The sequence below is a fragment of the Zootoca vivipara genome, chromosome 6 (assembly GCF_963506605.1).
Source record: "Zootoca vivipara chromosome 6, rZooViv1.1, whole genome shotgun sequence".
Taxonomy (NCBI): Eukaryota; Metazoa; Chordata; class Lepidosauria; order Squamata; family Lacertidae; genus Zootoca; species Zootoca vivipara.
The window spans coordinates 87,214,525-87,237,239 of record NC_083281.1 but is presented as its reverse complement, the minus strand read 5'-3'; the positions used below and the strand labels follow the sequence as shown (position 1 = coordinate 87,237,239).

The following is a 22,715-nucleotide window of genomic DNA, read 5'->3' as shown; positions in this document are numbered from 1 at the left end:
AAATATCGTTATTCCTCCTTATTTATTCTCTCAGATTTATTTCATTATTACATACCGCTTGGTTGTAGAGAACTTCAAGGTGGTTGACAAGAAGAATAAAGCAGTAAGATGTTTAGCAGAAGCAATTAGATTGCAGGGGGGGGGGATTAAAACCAGCAATGAATTAAAAAACACGCGTTCTAAACACCTGGGCATGCTTGTCTGAACAAGAATGTTTTTAGCAGGCACCGAGAAAAGCACAGCAAAGGCAGCTGCCCGATGTCAAGTGGCAGGGAGTTCTAAAGTGTGGCTTCTGCCACGCTAAAAGATGGAGTTCTTGCATAAGTGGAAGGGGTGCTATGCAGCAGTTGTAACAGGGCCAGATCTGCGGATCGAAGTAGTTGGGTGGGCAGATGAGGGCAAGGCAATTTCGCTGTGCTTTTGTTATCGAACTCTCAGAAACCAGCGTGAGCAGTCTTAGTTGTGGTTTCTTCATGAAAACCAGAGAGGTTTGGTCTGTCATGCCAGAAGGGAGCTTCCCCTCCCTCCGGAGATACGGTGCTTTTGGGGGGCTGTCTGAGGTCCGCTGGGTGACTCATCAAAGTTTGCAAACTCTGTGGCCTTGGAAGCCAAGCCCCAAAACTCCCCTCGAGGAACTTAAGAGAACTCTGTGGGTGGGGGGTGTTTTTACTGTCTTTCTAGAGGAAATTTCTGACATTTTCTCCTTCTGACGGTTCTTTTTTTTCTGTTGGGTATGAACGGCACGCCATCAGGGGCTGGCGTTAAATAGAAGGGTATTCCCCTTCCAGTCCTGGGTGCTGAAATAGAGACGTATAATCCGGCCAGGACCCCTTTTAAGACTTTGTTTTTCCTGCAGTTGGTCAGTTTCAGCCTGGGCTATGCCACTGCATAGGCTTTGCAGGACCTAACGCTCCCCCTATAAGGCGGGAAAGGAGATTCCTGAATCCTGTCGGTGGAGGGAGGGAAAGCAAGGCTTCAACTCTTAAAGGAGCTCCCCTTCCTCAGGTGTCAATGACCTGACAGTTCAGGATCCTGCATCTCACAGGATCTACAATTTTTAAACTTGCTGCGTGGGAAGAATGGCAATCTGCAAAGCAAGCTTTTAATTTAAAACCTCTCCTTTTATTCTGATCAAAAGTATGTGCCAGCAGAGATTAATTTACCAGGGGCTTTAATAGCAGCTGGCCTGTCTTAACGCAACATCATCCTCGCAAGACAATAAATCAAATTATAAATGGGCAGAAGAGCCACGTTTGGCGAAAACTAAAGAGTCCTCTCCAACCCTATGATGTTACAACAGCGGGATCTGCAAGGCCCTGGGACTGGGTTAAAAGCGGCCTCCTATCCTGTTTGTTTTTTTAGGATACACCCAGACTGTGACTTGCCCTGCAAATCTCACAGACTGCAAAAAGAACCTGTGCCAAGCCGACCACTACTTGAACGAAGCGCACGTCACACCCCGTTGCGAGGCTTGCAAGCAGTGCCTGCCAGGTATTTGCCCCCCCCCCGCCCCCCGTTCCCCTTTGCAGCACGCTGCCTTTTCGATTGGCGCCTGGGCTCGCCTCCTCCTGCACCAGCCCAGTTCCTCAGGTGTCAAAGTCCGTGGTAAAGACTTCAGCATGTTATAAGAAAAATACTGCTCCCTTTCCCTTATGGGGTATCTAAGAGCCATACAGTGGTACCTCGGTTTATGAACACAATTGGTTCTGGAAGTCTGTTCATAAACTGAAGCGTTCATAAACTGAAGCGAACTTTCCCATTGAAAGGAATGGAAAGTGGATTAATCCGTTCCAGATGGGTCCGCAGAGTACTCAACCTGAAGCATACTTAACCTGAAGCATGGGTGTAATTGGTTCTGGAAGTCTGTTCATAAACTGAAACGTTCATAAACTGAAGCGAACTTCCCCATTGAAAGTAATGGAAAGTGAATTAATCTGTTCCAGATGGGTCCGCGGCGTTCATAAACCAAAAATTCGTAAACCGAGGTGTTCATAAACCGAGGTTCCACTGTATAGGTTCTCTATTGGTAGGAGAAAACAACAGAGGCCAACCAGAGAATACAGTGGAACCTCGGTTTATGAACACCTCGGTTTACGAATTTTCGTTTTACGAACGCCGCGGACCCATCTGGAACGGATTAGTTCACTTTCCATTACTTTCAATGGGAAAGTTCGCTTCAGTTTATGAACGCTTCAGTTAATAATAATAATAATAATAATAATAATAATAATAATAATAATAATAATTTATTTATACCCCGCCCATCTGGCCGGGTTCCCCCAGCCACTCTGGGCGGCTTCCAACAAAATATTAAAATACAGAAATCCATCAAACATTAAAAGCTTCCCTGAACAGGGCTGCCTTGAGATGCCTTCTAAAGGTCTGGTAGTTGTTGTTCTCTTTGACCTCTGGTGGGAGGGCATTCCACAGGGTGGGTGCCACTACCAAGAAGGCCCTCTGCCTGGTTCCCTGTAGCTTTGCTTCTCGCAGTGAAGGAACTGCCAGAATGCCCTCAGCACTGGACCTCAGTGTCCGGGCAGAACGATGGGGGAGGAGACGCTCCTTCAGGTATACTGGACCGAGGCCGTTTAGGGTTTATGAACAGACTTCCAGAACCAATTACACCCATGCTTCGGGTTAAGTACGTTTCAGGTCGAGTACTTCGCGGACCCATCTGGAACGGATTAATCCACTTTCCATTACTTTCAAATGGGAAAGTTCGCTTCAGTTTATGAACGCTTCAGTTTAAGTACTCCGCGGACCGTCTGGAACAGATTAATCCACTTTCCATTACTTTCAATGGGGAAGTTTGCTTCAGTTTATGAACGCTTCAGTTTATGAACAGACTTCCGGAACCAATTACACCCATGCTTCGGGTTAAGTACGCTTCAGGTCGAGTACTCCGCGGACCCATCTGGAACGGATTAATTCACTTTCCGTTACTTTCAATGGGAAAGTTCGCTTCAGTTTATGAACGCTTCAGTTTATGAACAGACTTCCGGAACCAATTGTGTTCATAAACCGAGGTACCACTGTATTGAGAAGCAAAGCAGCTAGTAATCCTGATCTTTATTCAACTGTTGCAACAGGGTGCCCCCCCCCCCCCACAGGAGAGACCGTTCTATGGTCGAGCAGCTCTTACTGTCAGATAGATTGTTGTTTTTTTCTGATGCCTAGAAAGTTTTTCCTGAGGTTAAACCACCCTGATCTAGAATCTGGGTACAAAACCCCATTCGGCCACGAAGCTCGCTGAGCAGGCCTCGTTCAGTCGCTACCTCTCAGCCTCACCTACCTTGCAGGGGTGTTGTGGACTAAAACAGCATCTGTTTGGGTCCTCTCCAACAGACCGCCACCTAGTAGAAAAACACCCCTGCTCCAACCGTTCCAACCGGGCATGCCAGTGCCAACCTGGATGGTACTGTAAGGAGCCGTCGACGGGCACCTGTATTACCTGTATTCCGCTGACCACTTGCAAGCCGGGCTCTGGGGTCAAGACCAAAGGTAGGTACAAAGCAATTGAGACCCTGTCAGGATTTTGCTTCAGGGAAAATGGGTTCTGCCATTGGGCGGCAGGGGAGATCCTGCCCTATTTATTCTCATGTTATGACTTAACCATCCAGGGGTCCTTTTTACCTTCTGATGGTTCAGAGTTTGGATAACTCCCTACCCTCCAACATTTCCCTAATGAAGGTAGGAGCGTCTTAAGTAAATGCAGGACACAATGCAGGCTGAATCCTGACAAGACAGAAGTACTGTTTGTGGGGGACAGGAGGTGGGGAGGTGTGGAGGACTCCATGGTCCTGAATGGGGTAACTGTGCCCCTGAAGGACCAGGTGCGCAGCCTGGGAGTCATTTTGGACTCACAGCTGTCCATGGAGACACAGGTCAATTCTGTGTCCAGGGCAGCTGTCTATCAGCTCCATCTGGTACACAGGCTGAGACCCTACCTGCCTGCGGACTGTCTCGCCAGAGTGGTGCATGCTCTGGTTATCTCCCACTTGGACTACTGCAATGCGCTCTACATGGGGCTACCTTTGAAGGAAACTACAACTAATCCAGAATGCGGCAGCTAGACTGGTGACTGGGAGCGGCCGCCGAGACCACATAACACCGGTCTTGAAAGATCTACATTGGCTCCCAGTACGTTTCCGAGCACAATTCAAAGTGTTGGTGCTGACCTTTAAAGCCCTAAATGGCCTTGGTTCAGTATACCTGAAGGAGCGTCTCCACCCCCATCGTTCTGCCCAGACACTGAGGTCCAGTACCGAGGGCCTTCTGATGGTTCCTTCGTTGCGAGAAGCCAAGTTGCAGGGAACCAGGCAGAGGGCCTTCTCGGTAGTGGCGCCTGCACTGTGGAACGCCCTCCCATCAGATGTCAAAGAGAAAAACAGCTACCAGATTTTTAGAAGACATCTGAAGGCAGCCCTGTTTTAGGGAGGCTTTTAATGTTTAATTGTTTTATTTCATTTTTCTGTTGTAAGCCGCCCAGAGTGGCTGGGGAAACCCAGCCAGATGGGCGGGGTATAAATAAATAAATAAATAAATAAATAAATAAATAAATAAATAATAATAATTACTATTCTGGGATCAAATAAAAAACCAGGGCAGCTTATGTAAATCCGGGACTGTCCCTAGAAAATAGGGACACCGAGACTCCTTCTCAGTGCCTAAAAGCTCCTAATAATAATAATAATAATTTATTATTTATACCCTGCCCATGTGGCTGGGTTTTCCCAGACACTCTGGGTGGCTTCCAACCGAATATTAAAAACAGTACAGCATCAAACATTAAAAACTTCCCAAAACAGGGCCGCCTTCAGTTGTCTTCTGAAAGTAGAATAGTTACTTATTGCCTTGACATCTGCTGGGAGGGCGTTCCACAGGGCGGGTGCCACTACCGAGAAGGCCCTCTGTCTGGTTCCCTGTAACCTCACTTCTCGCAATGAGGGAACCGCCAGAAGGCCCTCGGCGCTGGATCTCAGTGTCCGGGCTGAATGGTGGGGGTGGAGACGCTCCTTCAGGTATACAGGACCGAGGGCTTTAAAGGTCAGTACCAACACTTTGAATTGTGCTCGGAAACGTACTGGGAGCCAGTGTAGATCTCTCAGGACCGGTGTTTTGTGGTCCTGGCGGCCACTGACAGTCACTAGTCCCAGTCCTCTTTTGGCTGCTCTAGGAAGCTGGAGAGTGAGGCCCAGATGCAGAAATAGGAACAGGTGTTTGGCCTCCTGGGACCCCCAACCACGGCACCTCTGGTGATGTTTGTTTTAATCTAGTCTTTTATCATTATTTTCCCCAGGCACCTCTGACACAGATACCGTCTGTGAAGAATGCCCTCCGGGTACTGTCTCTGATGAAGATTCCAGCACCCAAATCTGCAAGCCTCGCGCTGAGTGAGTGTAACTTCCTCTGCGCAATACTTTATCTAGTGTGGATATAAACAAAAACCCAGTGGACTACCTTGCAGGGTCGTTTGTAACACTTCTCTCATTGTGTTGGGTTTTTTTTTTCCTCTCTCCCTCCTTCTCACCCGCCCCCAGCTATGCCAAGTTAAACAAGGTCCCTCTGGGCACAGGTGCAACTACACAGGACAAATGCTGCCTGGGCCACTTGCCAGGGCAGTCAATGCCGCCGGTGGGCACGGCTGCTGTTCTCCCGGATCCCTCGCCGGCCAGCATCCTCAGCACAACCCTTGGCGAAGGCAGAGGTGAATTCCACTCCACCCACATCTTGCCTGCGAAGAAACCGAACAGAGGTTTGCAAATGGTGTTTGGCAGGGAGGTACGGGGGGAAATCAAGTGATAGGCCTCGTCTGCGCTGTACATTTAAAGCAGTAGCCTACCACTTTAAACAGTCATGACGCCCGCCCCGTGGAACGCCCTCCCATCAGATGTCAAAGAGATACAGTGGTACCTCACAAGACGAATGCCCTGCAAGACGAATTTTTCCCAAGACGAATGCGTCTTGCGATCTGATGGTGGCTCGCAAGACGAATTCGTTTTGCGAAAAATTCGTCTTGCGAATCACGGTTTCCCGTAGGAATGCATTGAAATTTAATTAATGCGTTCCTGTGGGCAAAAAAAGAAATTTCAATGCATTCCTACGGGAAACCGCGATTCACAAGACGAATTTTTCGCAAAACGAATTGACTCGCGGAACGAATTAAATTTGTCTTGTGAGGCACTACTGTAAACAACTATCGGACTTTTAGAAGACATCTGTTTAGGGAAGCTTTTAATATTTGATTAATCATTGTATTTTAATATTCTGCTGGAAACCGCCCAGAGTGGCTGGGGGAAACCCAGCCAGATGGGCGGGGTATAAATAAATTATTATTATTATTATTATTATTATTATTATTATTATTATTATTATTATTTATTCATGGCTTCCACCCAAAGAATTATGGGAAATTCCGTTTAAAGTGGTACAATGCAGGTTTAAAACTAAAGTGCAGATGGGGTCTGCGTCTTCAAAGCACTGCCCACTCTTTCCCGAAAGCAAAATGCCGGCTGCTTTTCTCTTTCCTGTGACTTTGTTTAGAACTGTATTTTTGTGTTTCGAAAAGCTGAACTTCTGCATTGAGGAGATCCGATCGCTGGGTCAAGAAAAGCACTGCTTAGTCACCCTCTCCTGTGAGGTACCAGGGCGAGTTGCAGTGATTTCAAAGGCACAATATTAAAAAACAGTTGGCAAGAAAGATCAGTGTGATCTGATCTGAACCCCTGGCTCCCGGGGGAAATCCTAGTGCCTGCGTTCTGGACCAAGTAAAGTTTTCCTGGCTGTCTCCCAGGGCAGCCCCACACCACAATGCATTACAGTAGTCTAGCCTTGAGGATTCAAGGGGCTGGAATGGCCAACTGACTCAGCTAGAAATCCCCCAAATCTATATCTATCAAAGGTGCAGAAATTAATTCCTTCTGCTGCGCTTTCCAAAATGAACAGATCACAAGATGTTTCTCAGTTCTACAGTGCTTGCTGCTTTAAACCACCTTCTACATATATTTCTTCCTCGCCCTTTCCTCTCATCCCTTGCCCATTCCTCTGTGTGTCTTTGGCATTTCAGGGGAGACGGATTTCGCCCTCTTGGTTTCTGTCCTCCTCTCCGTGTTGGTCCTGTTTGCCGGCTTGCTGATGTTTTGGCGGAGGAGATTTTGCAAGGCGTGGATCGTCCCCCATGCAGCGAAGAGCGAGCTGACCTTCTTTCGCAGGAAATCTATGCTCAATCTTCAAGGTGCTGGTTGTTATAAGATATATATATATATGTATATATAAAATAACATATCACATTATTAACGACCCAGAAGTGCAGTGGTTGGGTATTACATCATACCATGTGAAACGCCCAGTAAATAGGCAAGAAATAACGACAAACATTCCAATTTATAATTGAGACATGATGAGCATGCAAGTCAGAAACACAGGAAATAAAATCCCACCAGATGTCTAACAACAACAACAACAACAACAACAACAACAACATATTATTATTATTATTATTATTATTATTATTATTATTATTATTATTAATACCCCGCCTATCTGGCAGGGTTTCCCCAGCCACTCTGGGCGGCTTCCAACAGAAGATGAAATAAAATAATCTATTAAACATTTAAAGCCTCCCTAAACAGGGCTGCCTTCAGATGCCTTCTAAAAATCTGGTAGCTGTTTTTCTCTTTGACATCTGATGGGAGGGCGTTCCACAGTGCAGGCGCCACTACCGAGAAAGCCCTCTGCCTGGTTCCCTGCAACTTGGCTTCTCGCAATGAGGGAACTGCCAGAAGGCCCTCGGTAGAGGACCTCAGTGTCTGGGCAGAACGATGGGGGTGGAGACACTCCTTCAGGTATACTGGCCCGAGGCCATTTAGGGCTTTAAAGGTCAGCACCAACACTTTGAACTGTGCTCGGAAACGCCAATGTAGATCTTTCAAGACCGGTGTTATGTGGTCTCGGCGGCCGCTCCCAGTCACCACTCTAGCTGCTGCATTCTGGATTAGTTGTAGTTTCCGGGTCACCTTCAAAGGTAGCCCCATGTAGAGCGCATTGCAGTACTCCAAGTGAGAGATAAATAGAGCATGCACCAATCTGGCGAGACAGTCTGCGGGCAGGTAGGGTCTCAGCCTGCGTACCAGATGGAGCTGATAGACAGCTGCCCTGGACACAGAATTGACCTGCGCCTCCATGGACAGCTGAGAGTCCAGAATGACTCCCAGGCTGCGCACCTGGTCCTTCAGGGGCACAGTTACCCCTGTGAGGTAGGTTAAGCGGCGAGGCAGGACTGGCTCAAGGTCAACCCAGCAAATATCCTGGCTGAGTGGAGATTTGAACCCTGGTCTCTCTGAGGTCCTAATTGGGCACTCTAACCACTACGCCACACTGGCTCTTGCCTCTAGTAAGAGGCGAGCATGAGGTGACATGGGATAGCTCAGGGTCATGAGTTTGAGCCCCATGTTGGGCGAAAGATTCCTGCATTGCAGGGGGTTGGACTAGATGACCCTCGGGGGTCCCTTCCAACTCTACGATTCTATGGTTCCAGGTGTATAAAATCGCGCACCCCCTGGAGAACGTGAGCAGGGAAAAGCTTTTTCCTCCCTCCCTCTCTATACCAGAATTTGTGGAGATCCAAGGAAGCCGGATGTTGGGGAGAGTCAGGGCAGATAAAAGGAAGCCCTTATTCATGCAGCACAGAATTAGACTGCGGGACTCCCTGCCTCAGGAAGCAGGCGGTGGCTGGCAGCTCGGATGGCTTCAATAGAGGAGCGGACAGTCCTCTGTCTGCTGTGAGAGGCATTATACCTCTCGATACCAGTCGCTGGAAACCGCAGAAGAGGGCTTTGTGGAGCTGAAGGGAGTGCTGCCACTGTCAGGACAGAATGCTGGACTAGATGGGCCATACACCGGACCCAACAGGGCTATTCTTTTCCTCTTAAGTCAGAAGGCATTCAGGTTTGGGGTGGCGGAAGAGCTCTTGTCGAGCTGGGCTCTTGTCATAACTTCATTGCAACAGTAGGTGGCACAGTTCCCTTTGTTTTGGGTACCAGGATTCAGCAGTATAATGTTTCGAGTGATTTCAGGTGCCCCCTGTCCTAGGAGCTCAGTGTAGCTCATCATCCATTGCTATGTGTGAATATCGGAGGAACATAGGATGCCATAGGTCCATCTAGCTCAGTATTGCCTGCACAGGCTAGCAGCTGCTCTCCAGGATTTCTGGCAAGGACCATCGCCAGCCCTACCTGGGGGTGCTGAGTCTGGAGGCTCTGTTTAAACTCAGAGCCATTGGCAAACGTTCTCTATGGGTTTTCCTAATCCATATATTTTTATCTGTAGATTTCATAAAAATTATACTACTACTTGAAACGTTTATATATATATATATATAAAACAGCAATAAATCAAAAACAGATTAAAGGACACACCAGCCTTCTACATGTCTGGGTAGACTTGCCTAAACCGTAATGTTTTTGGCAGGTGTCGAAAAGAATACAGTGATGAATCCCACTTGATGTCACTAAAAACATCATCTGCTAAAAACATTTTGTTTTAGTGAAAGCCTATATCACGGACAATGCTGGCAGGTGTTTTAATCTGCTTGCCACTGGTTTTAATTAATTTTGAATAATTGTTTTTGCCTGCTTTTAACGGATAATTTCATGCTTTTATTCTTTTTGTAAACCACTGATGGGATTATGCTTTTTTTAGAATCATGTACGCACTTCATGAAATATAAATGCATATAAATTTTATGAAATAAATAAAAAAAGCAATCTCTCCCTCTTTAAAAAGATTTTGAAAGCCTGAGGCCATCAATTATCTTCTTTGGCAGGAACCTTTTCTAATGAAGTGTGTGGTTTTTTTTTGTGAAGGGAGAGGGAAACCTTTTGGGATTGCCGTCTCCAGAAATTAATGTAGAAACGTGAATGGCGAGAGATTTAATCCCCCCTCTCATTTTCTCTCTCTTTTGCAGCCTCAAATCCGGCGAAGGTTTGCGAAGTAAGTGTGATCCCTTGCCTTGCAACTCGGCATATCGAGGGGTTAAATAAAGCTTTCTGCTTCCAGCTGTTGCTATTTAAAAAACTGTTCAGGAACCGCTGGAGCTAAGAAAAGAAGGGGAGGGCAAGAAGAAGTGGAATGTCAGGCGAAACTGATGGACTATGCGGAGTTGGCGAAATTGACAGGAAAGATCCGAAACCAGGAAGATCAAGTATTCGAAATGGACTGGAATAAATTCTTACTTTATTTAAAAGATCACTAAAAAATTTCTAAGTCACTGGCAGGAACGTGAAGATACTTGTAATGTGGAATTTTACTACATTTTACTTGTGATTTATATGTTGTTGTTGTTTAGTCGTTTAGTCGTGTCCGACTCTTCGTGACCCCATGGACCAGAGCACGCCAGGCACTCCTGTCTTCCACTGCCTCCCGCAGTTTGGTCAAACTCATGTTCGTAGCTTCGAGAACACTGTCCAACCATCTCGTCCTCTGTCGTCCCCTTCTCCTAGTGCCCTCCATCTTTCCCAACATCAAGGTCTTTTCCAGGGAGTCTTCTCTTCTCAAGAGGTGGCCAAAGTATTGGAGCCTCAGCTTCACGATCTGTCCTTCCAGGGAGCACTCAGGGCTGATTTCCTTCAGAATGGATAGGTTTGATCTTCTTGCAGTCCATGGGACTCTCAAGAGTCTCCTCCAGCACCATATTTCAAAAGCATCAATTCTTCGGCGATCAGCCTTCTTGATGGTCTAGCTCTCACTTCCATACATCACTACTGGGAAAACCATAGCTTTAACTATACGGACCTTTGTAGGCAAGGTGATGTCTCTGCTTTTTAAGATGCTGTCTAGGTTTGTCATTGCTTTTCTCCCAAGAAGCAGGCGTCTTTTAATTTCGTGACTGCTGTCACCATCTGCAGTGATCAAGGAGCCCAAGAAAGTAAAATCTCTCACTGCCTCCATTTCTTCCCCTTCTATTTGCCAGGAGGTGATGGGACCAGTGGCCATGATCTTGTTTTTTTTGATGTTGAGCTTCAGACCATGTTTTGCGCTCTCCTCTTTCACCCTCATTAAAAGGTTCTTTAATTCCTCCTCACTTTCTGCCATCAAGGTTGTGTCATCTGCATATCTGAGGTTTATATCTGATTTATATAATTATTTGGAAAACATAGAAGATGCAGTTAATTATGGGGCAAGGAAAGAACCCATGGAGGGAAGGAGGGAAGTCCGAGGGTTCAAAAGAACCTAATAAATAGAAAGGGGAAATGATTATTGTAAAGATGTGGAAAATGTGGGAAATCAATTAAAAAATTATTATAAAAGAAAGAGAGAGAGAGAGAGAGAAAAGAAGGGGAGGACATGTGAATGTGTGCCTGCATGATATTCTTCCTCCAAGGAGCTGAGAATGGTCCAAATGGCCATTTTAATGTATTTTAAATCTTTGTTGGAAGCCGCCCAGAGTGGCAGGGGAAACCCAGCCAGATGGGCGGGGCACAAATAATAAATTATTATGATATTATTATTATTATTATTATTAGGTTTGCTTTCCCTGCCAAGTAGCTGAAAGAGAAAACGGGGAGATCGAGGCCACCCAGTAAGTCTCATGGCTGAGCAAGGATTTGAAATCAGGTCTGCCTGATGGGATGGGGAGCTGGCCCTCCAAATTCTGGACACCAGCTGCCATCAGCCTCAGCCAGCGTGCTCAGTGGTCGGGGATGGTGATGTGAGGGCCTCTGGTTTCCCAACCCTGCATTCAAAGGAGGCAGAGTTGTGATGGACGTAACAAAGTGGGGTGAAGGCAAGTGAGGGCCTAGTTCAGGGAAGGGGAACCCGTGGATGTCCCAATGTAACTGGGCCCCACCTCTTGGCCACTGACCAGCAGCCAGCGTGGATAAAAGTTGTGTTCTGGCAACATCTCGAAGGGCGCAGGTACCCCCATCTCTGAACCAGGGCCTCACTTGCCTTCGCTGCCCTTTGCTGTACGCACACTAGGTCAAAGGCAACTTCTACAGGGGCTTATGCATCCTAAATCTTGATGGTGGGAAAAGCCAGAGGAGGGAGAACTGGGCAGTGAGAATAGATGGTCTGCCTTCCTGCACAGGATAGACCCCTCACCCACTGATCTCCTGTCTTTGCAAGGAGAGGATCAATGGGCCGGACTCTGGAGGGCATGGATCAGGAGAGGAGGACCAGCCGAATCCCGAACCCCTCGCAGAAGCCGCTGATGACGTCTCCGTCTTGGAAATGGAAAACACTCCTGTCCTTGGTCCCGATGATGCCGAGCTGCTTCAGGTGGATGGAGGGGCATTTGTGGAGCCCCCCCTGCAGAACCACATGAGTAACCACATCGGTGAGTCAGCCGTCGAGGTCGGTGGCCCTCACTGCCTCCTGTGGGAGTCAGTGCTCCATTATGAGTTGTATAACACAGTGGTACCTCGGTTGGGACGCGGGTGGCGCTGTGGTCTAAACCACAGAGCCTAGGGCTTGCCGATCAGAAGGTCCGCGGTTCGAATCCCCGCGACGGGGTGAGCTCGGTCCCTGCTCCTGCCAACCTAGCAGTTCGAAAGCACCTCAAAGTGCAAGTAGATAAATAGGGAAGGTAAACAGCGCTTCCGTGCGCTGCTCTGGTTCGCCAGAAGCGGCTTAGTCATGCTGCCCATATGACCCGGAAGCTGTATGCCGGCTCCCTCGGCCAGTAAAGCGAGATGAGCGCCGCAACCCCAGAGTCGTCCGTGACTGGACCTAATGATCAGGTGTCCCTTTACCCTTTACCTTTACCTTGGTTGTTGAACGGCTTGGCTCCCAAACAAATCGGCTCCCGAATGCTGCAAACCCGAAAGTGAGTGTTCTGGTTTGCTTCCACAGCTTCCAGTTGAGTGCAGAAAGCTCCTGCAGCCAATCGGAAGCTGCACCTTGGTTTTTGAATGGTTCTGGGAGTTGACTCCCGGAACGGATTAAGTTCAGCAACCAAGGTACCACTGCATATACCATTTTTTTTGCAAAAAGAACTTTTTAAAAAAGAAGGGTGGAACGTTTTGATCCCCCAACAGTTTTTCCCCACCTGAAGCTATGCTTTATGTGTGACTGAGGGAGGGGGAAATAACACTGTTTCCTGCTTCTCCCCCACCCTAGAAAAAATATACATCATGAGAGCTGACACGGTGATCGTGGGGTCTGTTTCGGAAGTGCCTTCTGGGAAGATGTGCCTTGCCAAGGAGGAAGATGGCGGCTCTGAGACCCAGGAGGATGTAGAGGGGAAGGAACTGGTCATGCGCTATCCAGAACAGGAAACGGAATTCCGCCCAGGAAGTGACATCACAACTCCCGTGGAGGAAGAGTGGGAATTCCACAATTCCAGTGAAAAGACTTTGGCCATCTAGCTGGAAAATGACGGGTGCGCTTATAATAATAAATAATAATTTTATTATTTATGCCCTGCCCATCTGGCTGGGTTTCCCCCAGCCACTCTTATTGAGCTGGGAAGCATGACTCCATCTCTATGGTGCTTTTAGCATAGGAAATGCTCAACAGTCGTACCTTGGTTTCCGAACAGCTTGGTTCACAAACAACTTGGAACTCGAATGTCGCAAACCCAGAAGTAGGTGTTCCGGTTTGCAAGCTTTGCCTTGGAAGCCGAACGTCCGGCATGGCTTCCACAGCTTCTGATTGGCTGCAGGATGCGCTCCTGCAGCCAATCAGAAGCCACTCCTTGGTTTCCGAACGTTTCAGAAGTCGAACGGACTTCCAGAACCCATTCTGTTCAAAAACCAATGTACGACTGTACAACCATTTGAGTCTTGGTCTCGCGTGGTCCCGTTGTGGGTGAATTTGCAGGCAGAATTGCTCCAAATTTGGAAACGGAAGATGAATTGACCACCTTTCAACCCACCTTTTCTTTGTGGGAGTCCATTGACAATGATATTTTAGCTGAGATTCTTGCATTGCAGGGGGCTGGACTAGATGACTCTTGGGGGTCTTTTCTAACTCTAAGACTCTGATTTTTTGATACCTTAAGCCAGCTTTCCCCATCCTAGTGTCCCCTGGATGTTGTCAGAATCTGACCCCCATCAGCCCCAGCCAGCAGGACCAATGGTTAGGGATGATGGGAGCCCCACAGCAGAGGACCACAGTTTCTCTCTATGATCCCTGCATTGAAGGATGGCAGAGTTATGATGGAGTTAGCTGGGGGCTGTAATGGCAAGCGACGGTCTGCTTTAGGGATGATGTTGGCCTCCAGCTCCCAGCAGCCCCGGTCAACATGGCCGATGCTCAGGGGTGACGATGGGAATTGCAGCCCCCAAAATCTAGAGGGCACCAGGTTGGAGAAGCTTTATTAGGCGGGTTTTCTTTTCCAGCTGCTAGTTTGGAACTGCGGAACTGACAACAACCAGAACAGAAATGTGGTGGTAAATTTTCCCCGGGCAGATTCTCTGAGCCTAAAGTAGTTTGCAAAGAAACCCAGAGCTGTCTTCTATTTGCATTTGATGACAATCCCCTCCACACCCTGTATTTACCCCCCCCCCCCGCCGCCGTATATTTGATTTTTGTTTTCCCAACCACCCCTACTTTAGAATGCCACAAGGCTTTTTTTATTAATCGAAAACAAAACACGCCCACACAAAGGTGTTTCTTTGAAACTTTGGGTTATTTTTAGACGTTGCCTTCAAGTCATTGGCAAGCCTTGACGATTTCCTTAAAGCACCCCTAAATGCTGGAATGCGCAACTAAAATATGCAGGTGTTTGGAATATCAAGGGGAGACGGTCATTTCAGGTCACATTTGGAGTCTGTGTGGAATTCTCACCTCTGCTTTTTTGTGTTTGAGAGTGATGAGTCCCTCAAAGCACCTATGAGTTTCTGAAATTGCTTCTTGTTTGCCTGGAGTTATTTTATTTTCTAGGTAGACCAGAAGCTTAACAGGAGTCAACAGTGTGATGCAGCAGCAAAAAAAGGTGATGAAATCTTAGGCTGCATCAACAGAAGTTTAGGGTCTGGATACTTTAAGGGAAGTAAGAGTACCACTCTATTTTGCCTTTGTCAGACCACACCTGGAATACTGTGTCCAATTGCGAGTGCCACAATTTAAGAAGAATATTGACAAGCTGGAACATGCGACCAAGAGGATCAAGGGTCTGGAAACCAAGCCTTATGAGGAACAGTTGAGGGAGCTGGGTATGTTTAGCCTGGAGAATGAAGAGGAGACTGAGAGGAGATATGATAGCCATCTTCACATATCTAAAAGGCTGTCACATGGAAGATGGAGCAAGCTTGTTTTCTGCTGCTCTAGAGGCTAGGACCTGGACCAATGGATTCAAATGACAAGAAAGGCGATTCCAACTAAACATTAGGAATACATTTCTGGCAGTAAAGTTATAGTGGTGCCTTGCAAGATGAATTTAATTCGTTCCGCGAGTCAATTCATTTTGCGAAAAATTCGCCTTGCGAATCGTGGTTTCCCATAGGAATGCATTGAAATTTCTTTTTTTTTTGCCCATAGGAACGCATTAATTAAATTTCAATGCATTCCTATGGGAAACTGCGATTCTCAAGATGAATTTCTCCCAAAACAAATTCGTCTTGCGAGTCACCATCAGATCGCAAGACGCATTCGTCTTGCGAAAAATTCGTCTTGCAGGGCATTCGTCTTGCGAGGTACCACTGTATTTGACAGTGGAACAGACTCCTTCAGAAGGTGGTGGAACCCCCCCCCTTCAATGGGTGCTTTTCAACAGAGCTTGGATCCAATCAGCCAGGGATTCTTTATCTGTAATTCCTGCACTGCAACTTAGAGTTGGACTAGGTAAAGGTAAAGGACCCCTAGATGGTTAAGTTCAGTTAAAGGCGACTATGGGGTTGTGGCGCTCATCTCGCTTTCAGGCCGAGGGAGCCAGCGTTTGTCCACAGACAACTCTCCGGGCCATGTGGCCAGCATGACTAGACCGCTTTTGGCACAACCGAACACCATGATAGAAACCAGAGTGCATGGAAATGCCGTTTATCTTCCCGCCCCCGCAGTACCCATTTATCTACTTGTGCTGGCATGTTTTCGAACTGCTAGGTTGGCAGGAGCTGAGACAGAGCAACGGGAGCTCCCTCCGTTGTGGGGATTCGAACCGCCGACCTTCTGATCAGCAAGCCCAAGAGGCTCAGTGGTTTAGACCACAGCACCACCCGCTCCCCTGGAATTGGACTAGACGACGCTTGGGAGTACCTTTCAACTCTATACTTGTGTGATTCTGAATGCTGGCTACACCTTCTCTGAAAAAAAACAAACCTCAAGCGTCCTCCTTATGTTTTGGATCTCAGTTTAAAAAACAAACAAAAAACTTTTGCTCTTTCGGGCAAGAATTCCCCAGCTTATGTTATTGGGCATCATAAAACCCTGTGGCCGTTGGAGTTACTGATTAACGTCTATCCCTGCCTTGGTTTTTTTTTTAAATGACAACCACCACGACGTCACTGCCTTTCCCGGAGCAAGCGGGATGTTCGGAGAGCAAACAAAGCCTTCGCTCTGTGTTGGCCGGACAAAGCGCCTTTATAAAAGGAGCTGCCAAATGCACCCATGCAGTCTGAAGGGGGCTGCTTTGCTGTCGCTGAGGCCGCCATTGTCTCCTATGGAAGGCTCCAGGGATCACTTACAGACTGAGAGCGAAACTGTCTCTCCCGGCAGGGAGACAGGGCAGCTGGGGATGGCAGAAGGCGACGCTGTAGAAATGGACGTGCCAGAGACATCCAAAGGGCCAATACACCAAGAGGATGGAGGTCCATTAGATGTGGCTGATCCTACAGAAGAGGGCAAGGCTTGCTGTTCCCCTGCCAAGGAAGGCCCAGATCTGGACGCTGCCCAGTTAGGCGCTCCAGAACCGGTGCCCTCAGCTCCCTTGGAGCCGCCCGCTTTGACGGAGACTTCTGTGCCGCCGGTGGCCGACCTGCACCACCCGCGCCCCTCCAAAGTCTCGCTGGCCGAGATGGATTGCCTCATCTGCTTCAACCGGTACAGCGCAAGCCGCCCGCCCAAAGTCCTGGCCTGCCAGCACGTCTTCTGTGGCGTCTGTTTGAAGCTCCTCCTGCGGAACGAAGACCACACCTGGGTCGTCAGCTGCCCGCTCTGCCGGAAGGCCACCGTCGTTTTCGGAGGCCTGATCTGCAGCCTTCACAACAAGGAGGATGTGGTGGGCCGGCTGGGCTACTCCAGCCTGGACGCCGAGGTCCCCTGTCCGCCAGACCCTCCTGGCACCGGCCTCGCCGACGGCAACCCCGCCTCTGAGAATGGTGCCGCCAGGGGACCAAGCCGGGCAGCGGCCAAGAGGCTGGTGCTGCTCTTGCTGCTGGTGGTTGTCCTTATCGTCCTGGTCCTCCCCTTCATGTACACGGGGATGCTGAAGTGGGTGCTTTGCTCTGTGGTGGTCCTGGGACTCGTCATGTCGGTGTTGCTTTGCTGCAACCCCAGCTGGAGCTGCCCAGATCTCACACGGTCTCCCTGGAGGTGGAAGGAGAGCCAGGCGGCGCCGGTTGCTTGAGAAGACCGCCAGGCTGTGGTTTCCTTATTTGCAGGTCGGGAGCGTTGCGTGGATCCCGTGCTTTTGGGGAACGTTGTAGCGGTTGAGGTTTCTTACTTGGGGACCTTGAGCCAGGGCGCCTGTCATCCGCTGCTGGGAGAAGGACCCACAGAGGAGTCCTTCCTTCTTTGGGTCATTGTACAGATCTGGCAGAGAGGCTGGTCCTGTCGCTGGACCAGAGGGTGAGGAGGGTGGAGAGTTTGCTAACACAACCCCTGGTGCCTGTTCCCGTTAAGGCACAGCCCCGCATGCCCCACAGCGGGAGCCTACCGAGAGACACAAACGCAGCTCCCTGTTGAGTTTTGGGTGGTTTCACCCGCCTGCCTCATTGAATAATTTGTTGTTGCCAGAGAACGTCTGGCTGATTCGCTACAAGGCAACCGAGCTTCTGGCTTGAAGAAAGCGGGTTCGGACATCTCCATCAAGCATGGTCAATGGCTGTTAAGCATGTTGGCTAAGTGTAACCTCCATGCTCAGATGCGGTCCACCTGTGAATGCTGAGAGGCCGATAGCAAAGGCTGCTGCTTTAACGTTCTGCTTCTCCAGAGGCATCTGACGGGCCGCTGTGACCACAGGATTCTGGACTAGATGGGTTGGGGGAGCATCTGTGGTCTTCTGGATATTTCTGGACCACAAATTCACACCACCCCCTGACCATTGGCCATGTTGACTGCAGATGATGGGAGACAGAGCCCAACAAAAGCTGGAGGGTTGGATGGATCCTGGCTTGGATGGATCCATCAGGGCTTCTCTTAGAATCCCCTTAATACAGGGTAAAGGTAAAGGTAAAGGGACCCCCGACCATTAGGTCCAGTCGTGACCGACTCTGGGGTTGCGGCGCTCATCTCGCGTTATTGACCGAGGGAGCCGGCATACAGCTTTCAGGTCATGTGGCCAGCATGACTAAGCCACTTCTGACGAACCAGAGCAGCACACGGAAACGCCGTTTACCTTCCCGCTTGTAGCGGTACCTATTTATCTACTTGCACTTTGACGTGCTTTCGAACTGCTAGGTTGGCAGGAGCTGGGACCAAGCAACTGGAGCTCACCCCGTCACGGGGATTCGAACTGCCGACCTTCTGATCGGCAAGCCCTAGGCTCTGTGGTCTAACCCACAGCGCTACCTGCGTCCCTTTAATACAGTTTACCTGCTGTTTAATTCCCCCAGTTGTCCCTGCAGTCGGGCGTTTGTTTGTAAAGAGTGTCTTTTCCAACAAGATGAAATGGAGATTCCCCAACCTTTCTACGTGAGAGAGATGGACTATAGCGGGGAGGCGACAACGTACATCTCCCTCCAGACATTGTGCTCCAGCTCCAGCGGCCACCAAGCCCCAGTGGTCAGGGATGATGAAGGGAGCTGGAGTCCCAGCAACCTCTGAAGGTTTCCCATCCATGGATTACAGTAGGTAGAAAAGGCTGAGTCCTCCAGGTATCATTTAACGCAGAGTAAGGGTAGATCTTTATGGGCATCATTTAATGCACAATGCAAAAGGGCTTGTTCCTGTGTGCCTGTGATTTCTGCAAAGATGCTGATGAGCAAAAGATCTGTGACAGTAAATATAGCACAAACACAACTCGGGTACCTCTGCAAATAAGGGCAGTTGAAACACTCAGTATTATCAAAATGTACCGTGTTTTCATTTTTACAAAATAGTGTATATATTTAATAGGTTTTCATATGTATAAATAGACTATTTGTCTTGCGAGTTTGTCCTTTTGTTTCTTTCTCCCTGCTCCAAATCTGACAAAGTACTTGCCATCACCAACAAAATATGCTTTTTCTCCCCACTGACTAGTAAGTAGAAACCAAACTGGCCCATTCTGTATAGAAGGAAAGCACTTTATCTGTGTTGATCTCTGGCTGTGATACAGACATTGTTGAAGGGAGAAGAGGCACAGCATACAAGATTTGTTGGAACAGCTTATCACTGCTCTCATGCCTCTAACTGCAGGATGATCCTCAACCTAACCCACAATTGCTTAATTTCCACCCTGCAATGAACATTACCACCTGAGGCGCAAGAGCACTCCAGGGCAGCTTTTATTTCTGGTCAGTTGGCAACCTTACACCAAGGTTCAAAGGCACCTTTTCTCTGCTGGATCCATTACACTTAACAGCGCGATCTGGTGCACGTAAATCAACTGCGTTCAATGGTCCTCCACTGCCTAGTATTCAGGATTTGTAGCGGTAACTCTTTGGCACAATTTCCAGAAACCTGATTGGCTGAGTCATGGGAACTTCTGATTGGCCAGAGGCCTTATATAAACTGCTCTGCCATGGAGTGAAGGCTCAGTAGTGTGGGGAGCTCTCTGCTTGCTTATCAGCGATGGGCAATGATTCCCGTCAGCTATCACAGCCCACCTAATAATGTCCCCAGCTTCATTTACTTGCGCCTTCCCCAAATATTGGACTACAACTCCCATCTGCCCCAGGGACAAAGACAGGCATTGTCAGGCTCCTCCAGGTGAGCTGCTTATTCAACAGTCATCCTGATTTGCTTACACCGAAGCATATACAGAGATTAGATTGCATTTGTTTCCCTTTACTTGTGAGGAGGCTATAAGCCTTCCTATTAATCCTTCGCTCGTCCCACACTTTCCAATGCATTTCTCAGTCACTTTCCTTACAGCAGACAGCTCATTTTTTATAAAAGATGGGTTTGTTGCACCAGAATGACAGTGTACTTCAATCCACTTCAATTGTTTCAACTGAAATTTCCCTAGGGGTGCCTGAAGCCCAACAACATCTGAACACGTTCCTCACACCTGCCTTAGACTGACCTCTCATACCACTTCCACAAGGTGTGTGTTGCCAAATATTCTGTGTCCACACACACCCAACTTCCCAGTCGCTGCTTGGATACATTTCCTCCAGTGAATTTAGTTTCCCACAGGAGGCTGGACTAGATGAACCACTGGTCTGACTCAGCAGACTCATCTTACTTTCATATGGCCTTGTGTCTCCACCAATGCATGGCGTGCTTGTACTATCTGGCCTTGAGACCACTTGCATCCCCGCTCTGTCGGGGACAGAGAAGATAGAGAGCCTGCCGTACTTTGATTTTGTAAAATAGAATCATAGAATCATAGAGTTGGAAGAGACCACAAGGGCCATCCAGTCCAACCCCCTGCCAAGCAGGAAACACCATCAAAGCATTCTTGACATGCTTTCATCAAAGCATTTGTGGGTGCTCTTGTTTAGATGATACATTTGGAGCAGCAGGTCACAAATCTGGTCCACGGCGCACAATGTACCAAGATGTTCTTGCTCAGAAACAAACCAGCCTCCGGTGCAGCTATTTTAAAGCCAAGGTTTTGTGAGTTCTAAATGGGACCCAGGTCAACAATCTGCCCTCTGCATTCTGAACCAGTTGAATTTCCCTGTTCTCCAAGGGCAGCCCCATGCTGAGGTTTTTCCTTATTTATTTTAAATTGAGGATTGCTGTAGAGATGTGGGGAGCTGAATATAAGGCCCTGGAAATGAGAAACAGAAAATTGGGATTGACGGGCCAGTCCATCCCTCCCTCCCACATGCATGCGGGGAAAAGAATCGGAATATCAGTCACAATGCAAAGCTTACTAAAAATAATATTAATAGGAAGACGGCAGAGAGCTTTAGCTTCTGAAGAGGCAGGGAAGACTGGCAGCTGGTGGGTGAGGATGGGTTTATCTTAAGAACAATAGGGGGTCCATTTCCACAGAGCTTTGCAGGCTTCAAAGGAGGAAGGACCTGTTATATGAGGTATCCATAAAAAAAAGGGACAGGGCTAATAATCAGTTAAGCACCTGATTCCCTGGGATAAAGGGTCACAAAGCCAGGAGGGATTCAGAAAGCTGGTTTAAGCCAAGCCTGGCCAATGGTCCATCTAGTTCAGTATTGAAGATGATAGAGCAGAGGAGCTTTTTTCAGCCTGAGGGCCACATTTCCTCTTGGACAACTTTCTGGAGGCCACAAGCCAGTGGTGGGCAGAGCCATAGCCAACAGTAGACGAAGCAACAAATGCAAATTTGGCCTCTATTCTGTCTTCTTCTTCTTTGGTGATCACTCGTAGCAGAGTAAGATTGTCTTCCATAAACACGGTTTTAACAATGAGTCCGTAAGTGACTGTGGAGGCCAGTTCTGGATCCACACGCCCTTCCACAGTGAGGACATTGGTTCCCGGGCGGGAGTTGATCACAGTGTGGTGTGGATTTGCCAATTTGCACATCACTTGGGAAGACAGACGAACTAATATCAGTGTACCGGAAGAAGCAAAGATCACCAGTGTTGAAGCAATGATTCTTCAACATCAACTTCGTTGGACTGGTCATGTTGTGCGGATGCCTGATGATCGTCTTCCAAAGCAACTGCTCTATTCTGAACTTAAAAATGGAAAGCGTAAAGCTGGTGGTCAACAAAAGAGGTTTAAAGACTGTCTCAAGGCAAATAAAAAAAGAGTAGTATAAACACTGACAATTGGGAAACACTGGCCTCTGTACAGTAGGTTAGTTTGACACGCACCCTCTTATCCTCCAGACATGGTCAGAGCTCAAGGACATACTTTTCAGCCTAGCATAAACATTCAAGGAGGGTGCAAAGCAGGGCTGGAAAGGGGCATGGCCTGGGAGGGTGGGGTGTGTGGCTTGGGAAGGCCCTGAGGGCCAAATGGAGAGGCCCAGAGGGCCACATTCGGCACCTATGGATGAGGATCCCCGCAACTGACTGGCAACAGCTCTCCAGGATTTCAGATGGAGATGCCAGGATTTGAACCTGAGACCTTCTACATGCCAAAAAACAAACAAACCCCAAACTCTTCTGGTTTGGATTTTGGTGAGGTCCATAGACAGAAGCGTCTGTGAAGGGCCACTTATATAGGCAAGGTGACTGTTTCTGCATTGGGAAATGAGGAATTGCATCGGGGGGGGGGGCAGATTTGCGCAGAAAGTTCCACACGCTCATTTATTTGCAGGTGAACAATTAAAAATAATTGTTGTGATTTAAATAGAAATGTATGCGACACATCTCACCATGGTAGGATGAGAATTTTTTTAAAAAGAAATCTGTCTGCCAGAGAAGAGCAATGCTGGTTAGGATGGACAGACCTGTGTGGGTTATTCCTATTGGAACAAGGAGATATGGGCACATCAAAAACCCATCAGTGCCATTCTGGCATTTCTGTCCCTAGATTAACAC

General features: G+C 48.1%; 2 protein-coding genes across 2 annotated transcripts; both read left to right on the top strand.

The window, feature by feature from the left end:
* Positions 1 to 3,169: 3,169 nt before the first annotated feature.
* TNFRSF8 (TNF receptor superfamily member 8) lies at positions 3,170 to 13,364 on the top strand. The gene is made up of 8 exons (XM_060276481.1): positions 3,170 to 3,248; positions 3,346 to 3,501; positions 5,300 to 5,393; positions 5,541 to 5,707; positions 7,067 to 7,234; positions 9,965 to 9,990; positions 12,124 to 12,334; positions 13,117 to 13,364. The coding sequence occupies exons 1-8, from the start codon at positions 3,170 to 3,172 to the stop codon at positions 13,362 to 13,364; spliced, it is 1,149 nt and encodes a 382-aa protein (XP_060132464.1).
* Positions 13,365 to 16,466: 3,102 nt separating this feature from the next.
* Positions 16,467 to 19,245, top strand: RNF186 (ring finger protein 186). Its single transcript, XM_035119993.2, has one exon. It carries the CDS (start codon positions 16,538 to 16,540, stop codon positions 17,501 to 17,503), a length of 966 nt encoding a protein of 321 aa, XP_034975884.1. The 5' UTR covers positions 16,467 to 16,537; the 3' UTR covers positions 17,504 to 19,245.
* The last annotated feature ends 3,470 nt before the right edge of the window (positions 19,246 to 22,715 follow it).

Excerpts from the sequence above, each read along its gene's own strand:
- TNFRSF8 (XM_060276481.1), top strand. The coding sequence starts at position 3,170 with ATGCCTAGAAAGTTTTTCCTGAGGTTAAACCACCCTGATCTAGAATCT. Across the intron at positions 3,502-5,299 it reads CTCTGGGGTCAAGACCAAAG|GCACCTCTGACACAGATACC; the intron begins GTAGGTACAAAG and ends TATTTTCCCCAG. Across the intron at positions 12,335-13,116 it reads CCACATGAGTAACCACATCG|AAAAAATATACATCATGAGA; the intron begins GTGAGTCAGCCG and ends CCCCCACCCTAG.
- RNF186 (XM_035119993.2), top strand. The coding sequence starts at position 16,538 with ATGCACCCATGCAGTCTGAAGGGGGCTGCTTTGCTGTCGCTGAGGCCG.